Genomic DNA, 17,412 nt, shown 5'->3' on the forward strand with positions numbered 1-17,412 from the left:
AAGGATGCGCTCCTCAAAATGGGTATCCTCTTCCAGATCACGGCGAAGCTTTTTTTTTAACCAACACGGTATATATAGCAATACTCGTAATTTTTGCAATAGCGTTTGGAAAGAATGACCGCTATTCCCTCAAACTAGTTTTCTCTACCCAGAATGAAGGAATTGTCATATTGCCATAATTTTGCAAAGGGTTCCTTAACAGGTTATATAATATGCCAATATATAAATCACCCGCTTTTGCAGAATGGTTAAAATATCTTCATCAATAATGCGTCACAGGGCAATTTTGTTAATGTCGTACGCGCTTCTGTACTATACCTTCAAATATAATAACTCCGATGATGGTTTCACAGCGTTGTGGAAAGGAAAATGGAGTTTGCAAAAACTGGCTCTCGCTCATCAATGAATAAGCATATAAATATTATGCAGATCTTCAATTTTGAAGTCCTCTCCTGTCATATATTTGGGGAATTAGTACAAAATATATATTTCCTTCCCATGCACTTGTTCATCCCCAATGGCTCTACGACGCTTTCGTGTAAGACTAACTCCCGTACGAAAAATGCCCTTTCTGTTGAAGTCGTTTAATTATAGCATACAGTGTTAATTAAAAATTGTTACCTTAGCGTAAACCAAAAAAAAAGAAAAAAAAAAATTGCTACTCAAACAGATGAAAATGAGATGCAAAATCGGGCGCTTCTCATTTGCAGAAGAAAAAAAAAAATTACATTTTTTGTACAAAAAAAAAAAAAAAAAAAAAAAAAAAAAAAAAAAGTGAAGCTCATATCAATCCCGGAAGAAAAATAAAAATTACATTTTTTGTACAAAAAAAAAAAAAAAAAGAAAGAAAAAAAGAAAAAAAAAAAGCATAGCAAAATAACATACAATTAACATGCGCTTACTGCTACATGATGGGAAGGTGCCACTTGCACGAGATATACTTATTTATCCCTACATGCATAACCCGAATGGAAGAAAGAATTGACCTTAAAAAAAAATACAGGCACGCTTTTGCGCGCCTTGCTACGGTTGGAGGTAATTTAATTATGCCATCCAAACAGATTCCTACATCATTTTGCGTGTCTTCATAACCTCTGAGTGGTCTTCCCTTTGGCCAAGTGGCGAACTGGTTATGGGAAAATTGGGTCGTTTCTTTTCCCGATGGTCAAAATTTATTGGGGGTAGTAGAGGCTCCTGCTGGTACAGTGCAGCCTCGTCCAGATTGTCTAGGAAGTTCTCAAAATCTTTGGAAAATATGATTTGCGGGTTTACGTTTTCGAACATTCTAACCTCAGCCATATGATGAAGTTTTTTTTCCTCCACGGAGTTGTAACTCTTTGCAACGTTGTGCAGGTATTTGTCCAATTGGTCCTTTCTGTTTGGATTCCTCACTGTGTAGGATTCGGCAGCTTGTGCCTTTTTCTTCTGTGCGTGCTTGTTCTGGTAATTCATGGTTTGCACTACGGTGGTTCCTTCATCTTTCATTCTGTCAACCAGGTCATGTGCATAGTCAGGGTTAACATTCCTTGCGCAGTAATCGCCTTCCTGTCGTGCTTCATGTTCAATGGGTTTCCTTTGTAGATCTACTTGTCTGCCATAGTAGGTCATTGCAGATTCCTTCAGAATGGTTCCCAAGTTCCTTTTGGACGACTCCCCCCCTTCGCCACCCGTGTGACTTTTCTTATTTTTGGAAAAATCCAAATTTATTGATATGCCCGAGGTAGTTAAAGTATTCCCATACAGGTGGTACGAATTGTCATATGTTTTTTGTAGTTTATTTGATTGATAAATTGATTCAGAAAAATTGTTCTCTTCAAATTCATGTTTACAAATTAGATTCAATTTTGTGTAAAATTCCGAATCATCCTGATCATCCCCTTGTTCTTTTTTTACGGAAATAATATTTTTCGCTACGAAAAGATCGCCGAATATATTTTCTCCTCCTTCATCCCATTCGGAAAACCTCAGCAATTTTATCCGTTCCCCTTTTAACAGTTCAAAAGTTTTTATAAAATGGCAAACGTAAAAAAAAGTATTATTATTCTTTACTGCTACATTTAATTTGTATATATTTTCTCTTAGGAGAGCTCCTTGGGGGTAATTAAATACTCCTTTGTATAGCTTCACCTTTATTATTTTGTTTACAGCATTTTCGTTTAACACATAACCGTGTACGTTGAGCCAGTAATCCTTGTAATTGAAATTCGGTTCCTCCCCTTTTGTATCCGCAGCGTCCAGAACACCTAAAATGGTACCCCTCATGGAACAACGCGGTAGACAATACACATACATATTTTCACAAATTTGTTCTTCCAGCAAGGGAAGAACCTTATACATATTTAACATAACCTTTAAGTGCATCTGAACAAAATGTGTGCAATTTTTTTTTTGTCTAGCTACCACCCTATAATTAGTATTTAATATATGGAACTTAAAGCCTATGCAGTTAAAGTATTTACTAGAATTATTTCCACAAAATTTTGATTCAATGATAGTATCCATATTATCCCATATATGAACCCACTTGCCACATTCTACGTACTTACATACTAAAGTAAATTGGATAATGTATGAAAGGAGACACTTGTCTATATCATATCCCTTACTCTCCTCATTCCTTTCATCCATTAGACATATGGAATACTTTGTTTTTAACTCCTCCTTGAGTCTTTGCAATATTATCTTTGTTTCTTTGTCGTTCCTGTAACAGAGGATGATTCTGTTGGATACACACGTACCCATGATATGGTTTTCGCTCCGCATGATGATGAACCTCGTTATTTGAACGCTACTCCGAATTGGCATCCCCAGCTCATCCCTGTGGAGGGGGGATAAACCATATCGTAACAATGGTGTGTGAAAATCGAATATCTAAAGTGGTCCCAGAAATGGGACCATTCTGTCGTACATATTCATGAACATTCAAAAAGGTTAAGTGGAAAATAAGTACCATTGTGTGGAACATATTCGGGGGGATAGTGGTGAAATGCCCTTACATGTTCCCATCCTTGCAAAAAAAAAAAAAAAATACAAATAACTTCCCCCCTCTCCCCCTCTTATATACCGCTCCCAAATTTACCTGATCTCAAACAGATACCTACAAAGGATTAAATTCTCGAATTTAAATTCCATGTATATGATAAAATTATTATTATCATTGTTTCCATAGGGATTCTTTTTCGCATTTTTATTTTCTTCATTTTTTTTTGCTTCTCTCTTTATAGACGCTGCGATATGAGGAAGGGAGAAGTAAAAAGGTGGATTCTCAATTTGTGTAACACGTTGATGGAGGGAATTGTTTCTTGTCCAAGCATGGGAGGGGAAAGGAGGTATACTGTTTGGCTAGTCCACGTACCTGACAGGAGCAATTTCTGGTACTTTTCGGACTTGTTTTCCAAATTATTTTTCATTTTTTTATTCGCATAGTCATATTTTAAGTTGAATGAACAGGTGAGGCAAAGTGGCAAACTAAGGCGGTGGGCCTATCCGAACGAAGAAAAGAACTCGCAGAAGAAGGACAAGTGTTCTGTTAAAAGAAACATTTTAACGCGGTGTAGAACAAGTAGCGATCATTTTTTCAAACTTTACTTAAGCTTATTTATTTTATTTTTTCTTCTCACCCAAATTGATTAAACAGGATAAGCTTCCATAAAAAAGAAGTTATTTTAAATATACACAAAAAAAAAAAAAGAAAGAATTTTTGAGGACCGGGAAATGTCGCTACTTTGTGGACACCTCCAATGTGCATACCATTTGGAAAAAAAAAAAAAAAAAAAAAAAAAAAAAGTGAATAAACAAACGAATTGGCTAAATTATCATTTTGGCACTTTCTATAAACACCTATAATTATTTATTTTTTTTCCCTTACATGTAAACATTTCCGTGTGTAGATTTATCATTTTCGAAGTACGTATTTTCCTTTTTTTTTTTTTTTCTTCAATTTTCCGTTCTGCATTTTTGTCAATTTTTTTGTGAAACGCTCAAAGCTGCCACAAGGGAGTATCCCTGACTGATCATGTTAACTTTGCACAAAGAAGGGAGGGGGGGAGAAGTAGAAGAAATGGCAAAGGATGCAAAGTCATACTACATGTAACAAAACACTTTTTTTTTTTTGTTATTTTGATTTGCTCTGTGCATTCCCCCATTTCAGGTGTTACGCAAAATTGGCAAGAGACATATCTGTGAGGGGTTGTACGAAGTAGCACAAATGCGTTCCGTTCATGTTGTATTCCCTTGGAAAAAAAAAAAAAAAAAAAAAAAAAATATATATATATATATATATATATATACATATATATAATAATAATAAAATGAGTATGTCAATATGGAGCTAAGTGAATTACTAAACGGATTCGATCCTGATCGAAGAAGCGGTAGCCATAAATAACGCATCTCATCCATTTCACAGAAAAAAAAGGACAATTCGCGGGAACCTTCTTGGGGCATATGCCAGAAATGGGAGAGCATATATTTGATCATGGACTACGCCATAACGCATTGCTCATACTCACCTGAGGGTAAACTGAAATCGCAACAGGCCATTTTCTTGGAAATCCATTCTGAGGTGGGAACTTATTTCTACGGAAGTGTTGAAAGGCGACCGCAGTGTCATGTTTGCGATGGTAAGAAGTAATGTTAGGGAAGGATTATATTTTTTCACATTTTTTTTTTTTTTTTTTTCGAATTACTGAGCGCCTGGTTAATTTTTGATAAATCTCTTATCCGGTACTTGAATCTGCAGAAGGGGGACAACGCATGAGTGGGGAGTTGCCTACCTATATATGTACACGTGAATAGTATCATGGCACATCCCTCTCTACACTCTCTGCTTCCAACTATATACATTTGACTTTTTAAGCTCTTAAAATCCTGGAAGTTCTCCTTGGGCATGAGCAGAACAGATCGTTGGTAATTTTTATTTTTCGTTTCCTACGGAGTACGAAGGGAGATAATGTAGATAGGGTATGGCATGTGTGTATGCGTGTTCGCATATATATATGTATATGTGTGTGCATAGGTCTGTCTGATTTGGGGAATGAAGGCGCTATTTTGGTTGACAGTACGCCTATGAAGGGAGGGGGGGCAGATGCATAGATTCGTGACGAGCATAAGCACGTTCTTCAATACATGGAACATTTCCCCGGTGCATTACCATTTTAAGAACCGCGCTACTATCGTTGGTATATTCGGTTATATAAAAAGTAATGCACTCATCGTTACTCTTAATTAAGTAGTCCAGGTAAAAGGAAAAAGTGGTGGACAGGATGGAAAAGAAATTGTGATCATTGTGTAGGAATGTGTATTTTTCTAATTTGCTTATTTCGTAATAATAATCTACAATAATTTTAACAAAGGTTTCAGATGTATCTCCATCTTCATCAGTCAGGTGGAGAATTAACTTCCGGTTAGTATAGTCAAATTTAATGTTTAAAAGAATAGGATCTAGGAATTCTAGTGCCTTGAGTAATTCATATTGACAGACGAGAAATTCCATGTTGTTATTTTTTTTCTCTTCATCAATTTTTTCATATACCTTTTTTCGAATAAAATACTCATCTTCATTTTCATTTTCATTTTCATCTTCATTTTCACCTTCATTTTCACCTTCATTTTCACCTTCATTTTCACCTTCATTTTCACCTTCATTTTCATCTTCTTTTTTATTATGCTGCGTAGGTTTAATCTTTAATGGAGACATGGTTTTCAGTTTTATCAAATTGTTGCACTCCGTGTTTATAGCATGGGTAGTGTACAGATTATCTGAATTTACACTGTTGGTATCATCTTCGTGGTTTTCCTCCTCGCTATACGTATTTTTATATCCCCCTTTGGAACGTTTCGCCTTGGGTATGTGGCATGTGCTGCATGCACCTTGGGATAAGGCACTTGAATGATGACACACACATGGGTCATTGTTCTCTCCTGTAAATCTGTTTTCACTTCCTCTTCTCTGACGCTTCTCCCTAAGCCTCGCCCCTTTATTCAAAACACCATAACTAGCGAAGCAGTCAGAATCCAGGAACAGAAAGCAGTATATCTGTTTGCACTTAGACAAGCTCCTTAACATTAACCCATCACCTAGCACATTAAAAAGAATAAAATTTTCGACATTCCCTTGGTTGTTTGCACTTTTCCTAAGGTTTAAGCTACTTTTGTTGTCATCTACGCTTAGAAGAGCCAAGGCACTTTTAAAGAAATTTACATTTTTCACGGAGAAGTGGTAGTCCATTTGGGTCTCTCCCTTCATGGTTGGGAGGAGACCTGTTAGGATGAGTCAAATAAAGGTGAAAATAAAATTATTTCCCACTTGGGGGGGAGTACAGAAGGATGTGTAGATGTCGCAATGGATAATATAAAAAAAAAAAAAAAAAAAGGCGGAGAGGTTTTTTCACACAAAAGTGAGGTAGCGTGGGGGACCGCGAATGGAGCGGCCAAGTTGAAAAAAAAAAAAAAAAAAAAAAAAACACACAAAAATTAACATTCAAGTTAATGTTCACGTTTACATTGACGTGTGAGAAGGAACAAATGAAGATGCCACGGTGGCTTATCCGATAGAGTGTAAACTAAAAAAAAAAAAAAAAAAAAAAAAGAAAAAAAATTCTGTGCACATGTGCGATTTTTTTTTTTTTTTTGCTTTATTTTCCCCCTCCACGTTGTTCTCCATGTTTGTTCATTGCATGGCGTAACAACATGAGGATTCAAACAAACACCACGGTGCATGCATAATAAATGCGTAATTCACGGTGAGGCTACACCTAGGGATGCTTCTTCTATTCATATGGAACACATCCAAGATGGAACAAAAGTAGGAGTTTCGCAATGTACGAAAGTGGAAAATCAAATGGGAAAGGAAGGATAGAATATCTACATATGACTGTGTCATTCAGTTAACATTTTCTCAGTCCATTTTATCTCCCAAGAGGAACTAGTCAAATGAAAGTGACTCGATCTTCTTCATCAATTCTTCATTCTCGTGATACCATTTCTTCTTCTCCATTGTTCTACAAAAAGAAAGAGAGGGAAAGTTAATTTCCACATGGCGTTCAGCAAATTGTCTCTTTGTCGCAGTGGAACATGTGTGATGAAGTTCCCCTCCTATAGGAAGGCATATCGAATTGGCATCATAATAAAATAATTTTTTTTTTTTTTTTTTTTTTTTTTTTTTTTTTTTTTTTTCCTTACTTTTTGTAATAGTGTTGCAATATATGGAGGGGGAATTTGTACAGATCATAAAAATTTCTGGGGAGTCTCACATTCATGTATTTTGAATTTTCCAACAAGGCCTCAACAATTTTTTTTTTCTCTTTGCCATTGAACAAATTCGTGTAGTATTTGCTAACGTATTTTTTTTTTTTTAATTTTTTGATTTCCTCCTTTTTCATCCCTTTGTAATTCTCTTCAAAGTAATACTCGAAACCCACGAATCGAGGAAGCTTCACGGATAGGAAGTCGGTGACTGGAGAAGGGGGCGAAAATAAAGATCAAACAGTGGTTTATACGAAGGGGGAGGCGCACAGAGAAACGGAATGATAGTTATCCGATTTAAAGGTGTGGTGTAGTGGAAGCATTTGATATTTCGCCTTTTGGGTGACACACACAGAGTGGATATTTTTTCATACGACTCGAGACCCCGTTTTGTCACGAGGCGTAACTTACATTCATTGCTCTTCAAGCTTATCGAAGAGTTCAGAAAAATGTCTATTTTACATCCGTATTGTTTTATTTCGAACTGCTCCCTACTGTCCTTGTCGACGTGGGGCGATCTCAGAAAGGTGAATCTGCACAGGGAGGGGGGGGGGGAAGGAACACACTCAGCTGAGCTACACATAAGGTGGCAATTTTGTGTATATGTAGTGTAATTGGATATGAAGGGGAGGGAGGAAGAATGGCGATATTGTACAAAGAATGTTGCCCTTCTATGTGAGTCACCTCTTCTTTATCGTCTTCTGCGGAATCGGGCCCGCAATGATAAACTGCGGGTACTGGCTGATTTTCTCCTTCACATTTAAGACTGCCTTTTGCAAGTGATCCGAAAAGTAGGAGTTCAGAATGATTCGGAGGTGGTAGTTTTCTTTCCACTTGTTTAAAATGTCCAGTTCTTTTATATCTGTGTTTACTTTCTCTAACTTGGATAAAAAAAAAAAAAAAAAAAAGTTAAATTGTTGCAGGGGTTACAAAACGAGTCGCACCAATTGGAAGGCTCAAAAAACCTCCTCCTCCTCCCACCACCACCAGCGTTCCTTCCAATTGCATTACGTTGTTGTAAAGTCGAGCGTTCTTCATTAAGGAGTTTCTCTTGGGGACTGCCCTCAAGAAGGCTGTTATTCCTTCGGGGGCTACCCTCAAGGTGGTACTTCTTCCGTAGATACAGGGTAATATCAGAGAGAGGATCCAAAACCGAACGTTCATTTTTCTGTGCTCATTTTGCGTTACTCTTCTTCTCTCTCCATGGATAATCCGGTGGATCCTTCGGGGGAATGATCAAACCCAAGTCTGTATTATCTTTACACAGATACTAGCCAAGCATGAGGGATATACTACCACTGGGGCTTCATCTCCCTCATTTGTATTCCTTCCCACTTGCAACACAGGTAAAGGGAACGAAGGCGTAGTTTAAAAATAGTATAAAAAGAAAAAAAAAAAAAAAAAAGGAAGGCACACATTAGTGGTATTTCCCCGCCTCTCCCAATGGGTTGTTCAAATAAGTGATTTTTTTCCGGCGCATCGCTTAATGGTTATTGCACAGAGGAGGGGGGGTATACTTGGTTGGCACCTTTTTTAGGGGCGCTTACGCCCTTTTTTTTTGTCACTTTTTTCTGGCAAAATGGGCACATTTTCCTGCGCGCGGCAAAATGAAACTTCTAAGATTAGGAAGGAAGACCCAAGAAGAGAAACTTCTTTTGCGTTCATATCCCCTTTGGCACCTTTTAGCCTGCACCCCTCAACCGGTAGCTTTTTATTTATATTTTTTTTTTTTTTTTTTTTTTTTTTTTTTTTTTTGTCCCCGTTTAGCAGATTGACCAACCGCACATAAGGAGGTCTCCTCTCCAACACAGTTTCGCCTGCACACACAGTGAGTTGCCTTTATACTCTACCTTGCCATTTTTTATGGATGAAAGAAACGATCGCTCACTCAGTTTACCCATTCCTCATTGTCCAGTAAAACTTTTATTCGAGACAGATGAGTATGATTTTTACCAAATTAAGCAGAGGGAGGGGAAAAAAAGCGGATCCCGGGTTAAGGATAATGTGGGTTCCGGGTTAAGGGAAGATGGGACAAATTCTGTTCAGAGCCAAGACGGAAGCGAAACAGAAAGTGATAATGAGAGGCTCTTCATCAGTTACCTGAAAAATATTACAAAAAGGAACACGCCAAACACGCGCAAGGGGGGGTTGTCCAAAAGTTCTAGCGGTAACAACATTTATAGATATACTCCTCAAAGTAGTGTTCAGAAGGTGGAAGGAATAAAATGTATCAAAGAGTACTCCGAAAAGGAATCAGGGGATGAATCCACCCCCCAGGTGGCCTTACAAAATAGTAAATCCCATGACGACAACGAACAGATCCCGCGGCAACCGTACCACATTTTTGAAAAGCATCCAGATTTACCCATAAGTAAGGATCTCAGACGAGAGTGGATTTATCACACACCCGCCGAAGCCTTCGTTCCAATGAAAGTTCGATTGAATAATTTTCAGGAAGAATGCGAAAGGGTTAAGAGAAGGCTACGTGGGGGGGCAGACCGATTATCCACCCCAGATGACCCAATTATCAAGCAAAGGAAAGCGGAACAGTATGATCCCCTCATTGAAGCATTACAGTCGGGAATTCGAAGTCCAAACGTGGGGGAAATAATAAACCATATAGTAAATCATAATTGTAAAAATTGGAAACAGAAAGTAGATTTGGAGATACTAAGGAAAGAAGCAGATAATTCGAAAAAGGAGAGAGTACTAAATAGAAGCAAATGTTTTGTGGACTGGTTACCAAAAAGAGAAAAAAATGCATTTAGCAAATATGCGATAATAGCAAAGTTAAAGAGAAAGACATTATCAAAAACATTTAAACTTGTATGTGATTTCAACAATTCATTACTCAAGGGGGTTTACATTAATCAGAATTTAATAAACACGCTTTATTCGGAACAAGCAAAGCGTTATTTCCTTGAATCTCCTTCAATGTATTGTTTAAGTTCAAATGATACGTTCATAATTTCGATCTCCTTTTATCATCCGATACGGGGTATCAAAATTGCTGAGTATGAAATTCTGTCATGGCAAACATTGGCTGACCTGACAGATGTTTTTTTTTGTTTCGACTCTTCAAATTATGGTTTGCCCCAATTTGATGGATCTGTTTACTACATTGATGGAGTACTCTATCCTGATTTGAGATCACCCAATGCACTGGATTATTCAGCATGCATATTAGATTTTTACAAAAAAAAAAAAGAAAATAATTTTATTAGACCACCATATAAGGTACTGCAACATAAGGCTGTCATAGGCCAAATGGAAATCCCTCTGTACCAGAAGTGTTGCTTTCTACATCAAGGGAATTGTGAGCACCGAATTATTTTTAATAATATTCGGCAGTATAATAGCTTACGCGACAAGGAGTTTGCTAAGTACCCCCTCAGGATTTTCAAGCCAAATATAGCGAAGAAGTTCTGCTTATGTTGTCATAAAAATATCGCGCAGAAAATCATCCTCGATTGTTATCTCTTTAAAGAAAACCCATCCTATATATGCAACAGTTGCTTTAATTTGTTTCTCCTCGATAAGGAGGGTAACCCCGTAGACGCCATTATGAAGCACTTTGAGTACATCGACGAGGTGTGACCAGGGGAAGGTGGGTGGGTCTTAACCCAGTGGTGTCTACCTCCCCTCCTCTTCCTGCATACATATACATTGCCTATGCGTGTGCAAACATGAGAGAGCATTGCCATTTGGACAAAAATGAAGGATCCCTCTTTCGCACACAAAAAATTGGTCAATCTGCATATAGAACACCATTGTCAAGGAGCCTTTTTCCATATTGACGAAAAGGAAATTTTTTTTTTTTTTTCTTTTTTTTTTTTTTTTTTTAACATACGATTGCTCTTCAGTAGTTTTACTCTTTTGAAATTTGTTACTAAATAGTAAGTTGAACAAAAAAAAGGAAAAGCTTATCTCCGAAGTGTCCTTTTTGCCCGCATTTATTTTTAATTAAAATGGGTGCAGAGGTAATAATAATGGCTCTCCTTTCAAAAGGAAGAGTTCCAAGGTAGTTGGGCTATATGGGGTGTTCTTTTACAAAAATAATCCACACTTGGTGTAGAAAATAAAATAAGCAGTGGTTCCCCTAATAGGGTATTAACACCTACTATGTGAACAAATTTTTTGCGGTTACCTTTTTGTAGCTTGTAAAATACATCCATTGTGTGATGTGTCCATGCCCATTTGGATGCCTACCCCCTAGTTGACATAAGCAGTATATTGCCTTAATAAAGGTATTTGCTCCTCATGACAACATTAAGCGCCTTTTTCAACTCAATTTTTGATGAATTGTCCGTTCAAAAAGGCTTAACTTAATGTTGTCATCCCCACAAATTTTAGATTTTTTAAAAAATATATATTTTTTTCCTTCTGACGGATTATTTAACCAAGTGCCATTATTCATTTTATGCCATTCCCTGGGAAATATGAAAATTAATTTTTTTTTTTTTTTTTTCCCCTCTATATATAATTACAAAATTGGGGCTCGCTTCTGGGCACAAAAAATAATTCTACACTTTTTGTTATGTACAAATACACGTATGTAAATATTTATGTTGTAATTCGACCGTTTCTTCCTTTTTTTTTTTTTTTTTTTCCATCATTATTGCCTGCAAATTGGTTTATCCCCCCAACTCTACCTTCAAAGTATACAGAGGTGGTACTTAGAGCGCCCTCGGGCATACAGCACGGCAAGCGAAGGAGGAGTTTCCTCGGGACTTTTTCTTTCATAAAAAAAAAAAAAAAACCTTCAGGTTTCCTTAGTAAAAAAAAGGGACCCCGCGGTACGTGCGAAATACAGATTTATTGTCACTTCCCCATTTTTTGTGCCTTACGTTTTTTTTTTTTTTTTTTTTTTCACATATATATCTTTTCATCCCACAGGGGAAAAGTTGCCCCTCTTGCATTTGAACGCGCGCTCCGTTATTTTCTGTTCACTTTGTTCCGAAGCGGTATTAATCGTTCCACTTTTTTTTTTTTCTTTTTTTTTTTTTTCCTTAAAATCTTCATGAAGCGGAAAAACATTTCGCAAATTTCTCCGAAACAACGTGAGCTTTGAAAATCAGATAAAGGATTAAAAAGCAACCGTTTTGTATTTTATATATTTAAACTCGCTCTTCTTAACATATCCCCAAAAAAAAAAAAATAAATAATAAAATAAATAAAAAAATATATATATATATATATTGCAAAGTAAAGGGAAGAGGGTTTAGAAGCCATTCGTTCATTTACGCTTTTTCCTTTTTGCGAAGATTTTGTCATCCACTTCTGGAATATAATATACTCCACTTTAATTGTACAAAACTTAGATACCCACCAATTAGTATTTACCTTAACCTGCCGCTCAAAATGGGGAAATTGTAAGTTTATACCGCTAATATTGTGAAGAGAGAGGAAAATGTGAACTCCCCATAAGAGGGACTACACGTTTGTGGGAAAAAAAGGGAAAGAGGCGGATGGGAATAACATATAAGGAGAAAAATAGCTAACACTTTTTAGGGGTTACTTTCCTGCCATACTTGATAAACCTCTTTTTTTTTTTTTTTTTTTTTTTTGCCTTATTGGAAAACCCTCCACTCACCCATACACCACTGCACAGTTTGCAATTTTTACGTGCTTTAAACGAGTGCATACCCAAAGAAGGCACTTCTTCATTCTGCATCCTCTGCTTGCATTTTGCCTGCAGAGGGAGGGAAGCCTCTACATTTACATGCACCTAAGCGAGGGAAGAGTGTACTAATTGCTATGTGAAACATCTGGTATATGAGCCACCAGGCTCACCTACAAACCTATGTATTCATGTTCGTCACGCCCGATTTGCTTTTTTTCCTTTGCAGACTGAAGCCAGGAAAAGTTGTTATCATGCTGAATGGACGTAGAGCTGGAAAGAAGGCGATCATCATTAACACGTATGAAAGCCAAACGAGGGAGAGACCATACAGCTATTGCCTCGTTGCTGGAATAGAAAAACACCCCTTGAAGGTCACCAAAAAAATGTCCAAGAAGAAAATTATGAAGAGATCCAAGGTTAAGGCATTTGTAAAGTACATTAACGTGAATCACATTCTCCCGACCAGGTAAGCACAAATAAAAGTGGCGCAAAAAAAAAAAAAAAAAAAAAAAAAAAAAAAAAAAAAACGTGTGCATGATGGAGCGGTAATGTGCAGTGCAATCCGTTGCTACTGTTTTTATATAATATAAACCCGTCCAGGTGCCTATAACAGTGCATGATTCATGAAAATCCCTTTTCATTTGACGCAACGTGAATTTGTCATTTCCTCCCTGCAGATACCAAGTGGCCAACGACTTTGACATCAAAACGTTAGCATCGGAGGAAGTTTTAAAATCCAAGAATAAAAAGAAGGAAGTTAAAAAGTTGGGAAAAATTTTCAGAGATAAGTAAGTTTCCACGTTTTACTCTCCTACTTTTGTTTAATCATGAACTGTGTGTGTGTGTTTTCCAAATGGTATGCACATTGGATGGATGTATATCGTACACTTTAAGAATGCACCCTTCACTGACTTTTTTTTTTTTTTTTTTTTTTCCCCCCCTCTGTGCAGATTCTTAGACCCAATTAACAAAAAAACCGGTGAAGTCTCCAAGGACATTTCATTTTTGCACAAGAAATTATATTTCTAAGTTTGCATTACCCTTGTGCAATTTGCTTAATGATTTTTTTTTTTTTTTTTTTTTTTTTTAAATAGCCATTTTGCACGTGTATTTTTTACCATTACCTTTATTTCATGTGATAAGGAACAAAGAAGGCGTTGCATGCGCAGTTAACCATTTTGTAAGAGACACGAACGTGGAAAATAACGAGTTAGTTATAAAGCTGCTCGGGATGTTGAAAAAAAGGAAATTTATTTAAAATATAAAAAGGAAAAAAAAAAAAAAGGAGGCTTAATTCGCATGGCGTACAAATTCAGGAAAGGGACTTTTATCCCCCCCTTTTTTTACTCTTTTTTTTTTTTTTTTTTTTTTTTTTTTTTGGAGTACCCTCCTCCCCCCATGCGAATACATCCGTCAGCCCCCTACGATATGTTCCTTTTATGTTACAACCTGAACCTTTTGTCATTAAAAGAGGTAATTAAAAAATGGTTAACATATAGGGGTGTGCATACAATGGGGTTATTGTAGGAATCAAGAAAAAATTAAAAAAAAAAAAAAAATACATATATATATGTGTGTGCACTTTGGGGGAGTAAAAAAAGACGCTTCCATGGTTAAAGAAAAAAAGGAATAATATGGGTAAAAAAAAAAAAAAAAAAAAAAAAAAAAATAGTTAACCAAAGAGCACAACATGTATTATGTATATGTGGAGATCAAATTGTCGAATATAAGTAATTTAAAAAAGGTTTGTTGAAACTTCTATAAGCGTTGGTTCTAAGTTTGGTTATAATAAGCGTGGTTTAAAATGCGTCAATTTTAAAAAGGAGTTCGAATTATGTAAAAGGTTGCATGTGCGCAAGTTCAGATGCAGAAACTTTTGGGATGTACCCTTCACACGCGTTGTATACAGTAATACACACACGCGGGTACAGGACAGAAGGCGTGACGATGTTTGCGCCAATCCCCAAGAGTCACTTGCGAAAAGAACTTCCTTCTCTTATCTAATTAGTAAACTCTGTTATTCTAGATGGTACGTATCATTTCGTACCGAGTAATTTTCCCCGTTCCATGTTTTTCTTTCCTCCCTCTTTTTTTTTTTTTTTTTTTCACTTCATTTAACAATTTAAGCAGTACTTTTCTATAAATTCGTAAAACATCCTTGCTTCCGCTGGGCTGTCCATAGCAAAGGCAATGGCCTTAAGTGTACTTATTAAGCGAATGCCTATAACCTTGGGCGACTTTAATAAATTTTGCTCTGACTCTAATAACGATTCGCAACTGTTTCTGTGAAGTATACAATTTATATCATTGAACTTTATGACTCGAACTTTATTATCCAGGGATAACTCAAAACATTTTTCCTTGAGAAATATTTTAAAGTGGCACTGAATTTCATTACCATCTGGAAAGGCAACCTTTATGGAGTTTCCATTTTTGTACTTGTCGATCCAGCTCTCCAGTGTCCAGTCACCATAATCTCCGTATATTTCTCTGGGGTCATATTTATATATATCTATGCTAGACTTGCTATTTTGCAAGTCATTGTTAACGCAACACAATTTGTTTCCCATGTTGAACACCGGGGACTCCGTCAGGGGGGAGGAATAGCCAGGGGAATTAGTGAAGAGAAAAAATGATGGCGTAGAAAGGTGGAAAACTTTACCTATCGTGTAACCCACCAAAAAAAAAAAAAAAAAAAAAAAAAAAACGAATCGATGTGTTTTCGGGAGAATTGAGGCTATAACTAACCAACTGCAGTTTCGGTTCGTGCGCCAGTATGTATAAAACATATAAATATATTTCTATACGCGCACGTGCACACAAGCTGTGGGGAAACCATCTATGCGTTGAAATAGAACAAACGGGAAGGACGAAAAGTTGGTTAAAGGTAAAAATTAACAAAAGTGGATTAAATTAAAGAGGAACAATTATATAATCCATTAACAACAAAAAAATAAAATAAAAAATTTAATAGAAAAACTCTTTACCTTTCCTTTTTTTTTTTTTTTTTTTTTTTTTTTTTTATTTCGCCCTGTTCGTGGGTTTTCCAAGTGGCAAAAAATGCTTCAGATAGAACAGGAACAAATTTTGCAATTACGTGCGCAAAAAGGTGGCGGGAACAACTTAATGCCAGAAAAAAAAAAAAAAAAAAAAAAAAAAAAGGAAAGGAAAAGCGTAAATTCCTTCATTTAAAGTTAAAAAATCATCCCATTTAGTGTTAACTACATCCAACAAAAATTACACGAATTTTTCTGTTCATTACGCAACCTTTTCTGTTCGTTATACACATTGTGATGCCAAAAGGAAGAAAGTGTCAAAGCTGAAAAATACAACTCTGATAAAGAAAAAAGGGGGCTCTTCAGAATTTGCCTCCGCGACCCATCAGTCGTAGTGCCAAAAAAACAAAATGTACATAAATGTGCAACATGTGTACAACGGATGGGCAAATACATATATGTATATATTCATGTGTACTAGATGTGTTGCCCCTATGAAAGTGAATTTATATTTCACTGCGCCCCTACTGGGGAAACACCCTTCTGCTTATGTGTACGTTACGTTGCTATACCGTACTGTTCTGTTTTGTTCTATTCTGTTAAATTCTGTTCTATTATGTTCTATTATGTTATACTGTTCTGTGATTTTTTGCGCATGCCAACCCGGTGGGAGAACATGTGGACTAAACGGAAGGGAATTATATTTCGATAAAAGCAACTTCCATCACGCTGCAACTTTTTCTGCCAATTTTTTTTTTTTTTTTTTTTTAAATTTACCTGACTTGTTCAGATAAAAAAAAAAAAAAAAAAAAATTGGGACACTTATGAACATGCTATAATTAAATGAAAAAACAAAGTTTCCTAAAATGGCTATATAGTTCGTTTCTCTTAAAAATGCAAAGTGTTTTTCTAAAAGTTTTTTGGGCACACATTGGGGGAAATGGATGCATGAAAGAGGGGGAAAACAGGTTTTATATTCCTTATAGCATTAGAAGGTACTTGTGGCGCGCTCCCCCCCCACATACAAAAACACACGCGCACACATGTACGAATACGTATATGAAGCAATCTGTCGCTGGAACAGGTGAGTACGCGAGCCAAAAAACGCGGAACTATTTCATCCTATGTATTGGGGGAGGGGAAGAAGCCCAGAAAAGAGAATAACACCAACTGGTTATTATACTCTCAAAGTGTACAAACATTTTTCGTTTTAATTTTAGAAAAATTAATAAAATTGCATATCGAATTGGAAAGGAGCATGATGCATACAGCACATGGCGCATTGATGCTGATTCGTTGGTCCTTTTAATATTACCATTGATATTAGCACTGTTGTTCAATTTTTATTTTATGCTATTCGAGGCATCTCGCATGGTATCCCCCCTTACGTGTAACTAGTGAGAAGTATCTGCGTGTGTGACCAATTCGTCACTGGTGAAACGTCTAACAGGGAGAAATAGTAACGCAAATAAATAGATGCACGTGTGAATGCTCATTAGATGGGCACTTATTTATTCCCCTTGTCCACTCCTCCACTACGTACGTATT

At 36.5% G+C, this 17,412-nt stretch overlaps 6 protein-coding genes across 6 annotated transcripts; 2 read left to right on the plus strand and 4 right to left on the minus strand.

The window, feature by feature from the left end:
• Nucleotides 1-1,065: 1,065 nt before the first annotated feature.
• Nucleotides 1,066-3,410, minus strand: PKNH_1220600 (conserved Plasmodium protein, unknown function; the record flags this gene model as incomplete). Its single annotated transcript, XM_002260223.1, has 3 exons — nt 1,066-2,818; nt 3,080-3,227; nt 3,356-3,410. The coding sequence occupies 3 exons, from the start codon at nt 3,408-3,410 to the stop codon at nt 1,066-1,068; spliced, it is 1,956 nt and encodes a 651-aa protein (XP_002260259.1).
• Nucleotides 3,411-4,153: 743 nt separating this feature from the next.
• Nucleotides 4,154-6,247, minus strand: PKNH_1220700 (conserved Plasmodium protein, unknown function; the record flags this gene model as incomplete). The annotated part of the gene is made up of 5 exons (XM_002260224.1): nt 4,154-4,232; nt 4,512-4,578; nt 4,689-4,735; nt 4,844-4,929; nt 5,153-6,247. The coding sequence occupies 5 exons, from the start codon at nt 6,245-6,247 to the stop codon at nt 4,154-4,156; spliced, it is 1,374 nt and encodes a 457-aa protein (XP_002260260.1).
• A 678-nt stretch (nt 6,248-6,925) lies between these two features.
• PKNH_1220800 (ribosomal protein S10, apicoplast, putative) lies at nt 6,926-8,409 on the minus strand (the record flags this gene model as incomplete). Its single annotated transcript, XM_002260225.1, has 5 exons — nt 6,926-7,001; nt 7,183-7,456; nt 7,657-7,778; nt 7,930-8,126; nt 8,257-8,409. 5 exons carry the CDS (start codon nt 8,407-8,409, stop codon nt 6,926-6,928), a joined length of 822 nt encoding a protein of 273 aa, XP_002260261.1.
• A 699-nt stretch (nt 8,410-9,108) lies between these two features.
• PKNH_1220900 (snRNA-activating protein complex subunit 3, putative) lies at nt 9,109-10,842 on the plus strand (the record flags this gene model as incomplete). Its single annotated transcript, XM_002260226.1, has 1 exon — nt 9,109-10,842. One exon carries the CDS (start codon nt 9,109-9,111, stop codon nt 10,840-10,842), a length of 1,734 nt encoding a protein of 577 aa, XP_002260262.1.
• Nucleotides 10,843-12,606: 1,764 nt separating this feature from the next.
• Nucleotides 12,607-13,897, plus strand: PKNH_1221000 (60S ribosomal protein L27, putative; the record flags this gene model as incomplete). The annotated part of the gene is made up of 4 exons (XM_002260227.2): nt 12,607-12,617; nt 13,095-13,334; nt 13,546-13,656; nt 13,819-13,897. The coding sequence occupies 4 exons, from the start codon at nt 12,607-12,609 to the stop codon at nt 13,895-13,897; spliced, it is 441 nt and encodes a 146-aa protein (XP_002260263.2).
• Nucleotides 13,898-14,982: 1,085 nt separating this feature from the next.
• PKNH_1221100 (inner membrane complex sub-compartment protein 3, putative) lies at nt 14,983-15,438 on the minus strand (the record flags this gene model as incomplete). Its single annotated transcript, XM_002260228.2, has 1 exon — nt 14,983-15,438. The coding sequence occupies one exon, from the start codon at nt 15,436-15,438 to the stop codon at nt 14,983-14,985; it is 456 nt and encodes a 151-aa protein (XP_002260264.2).
• Nucleotides 15,439-17,412: the final 1,974 nt, after the last annotated feature.

This window comes from Plasmodium knowlesi, assembly GCF_000006355.2.
Source record: "Plasmodium knowlesi strain H genome assembly, chromosome: 12".
Taxonomy (NCBI): domain Eukaryota; phylum Apicomplexa; class Aconoidasida; order Haemosporida; family Plasmodiidae; genus Plasmodium; species Plasmodium knowlesi.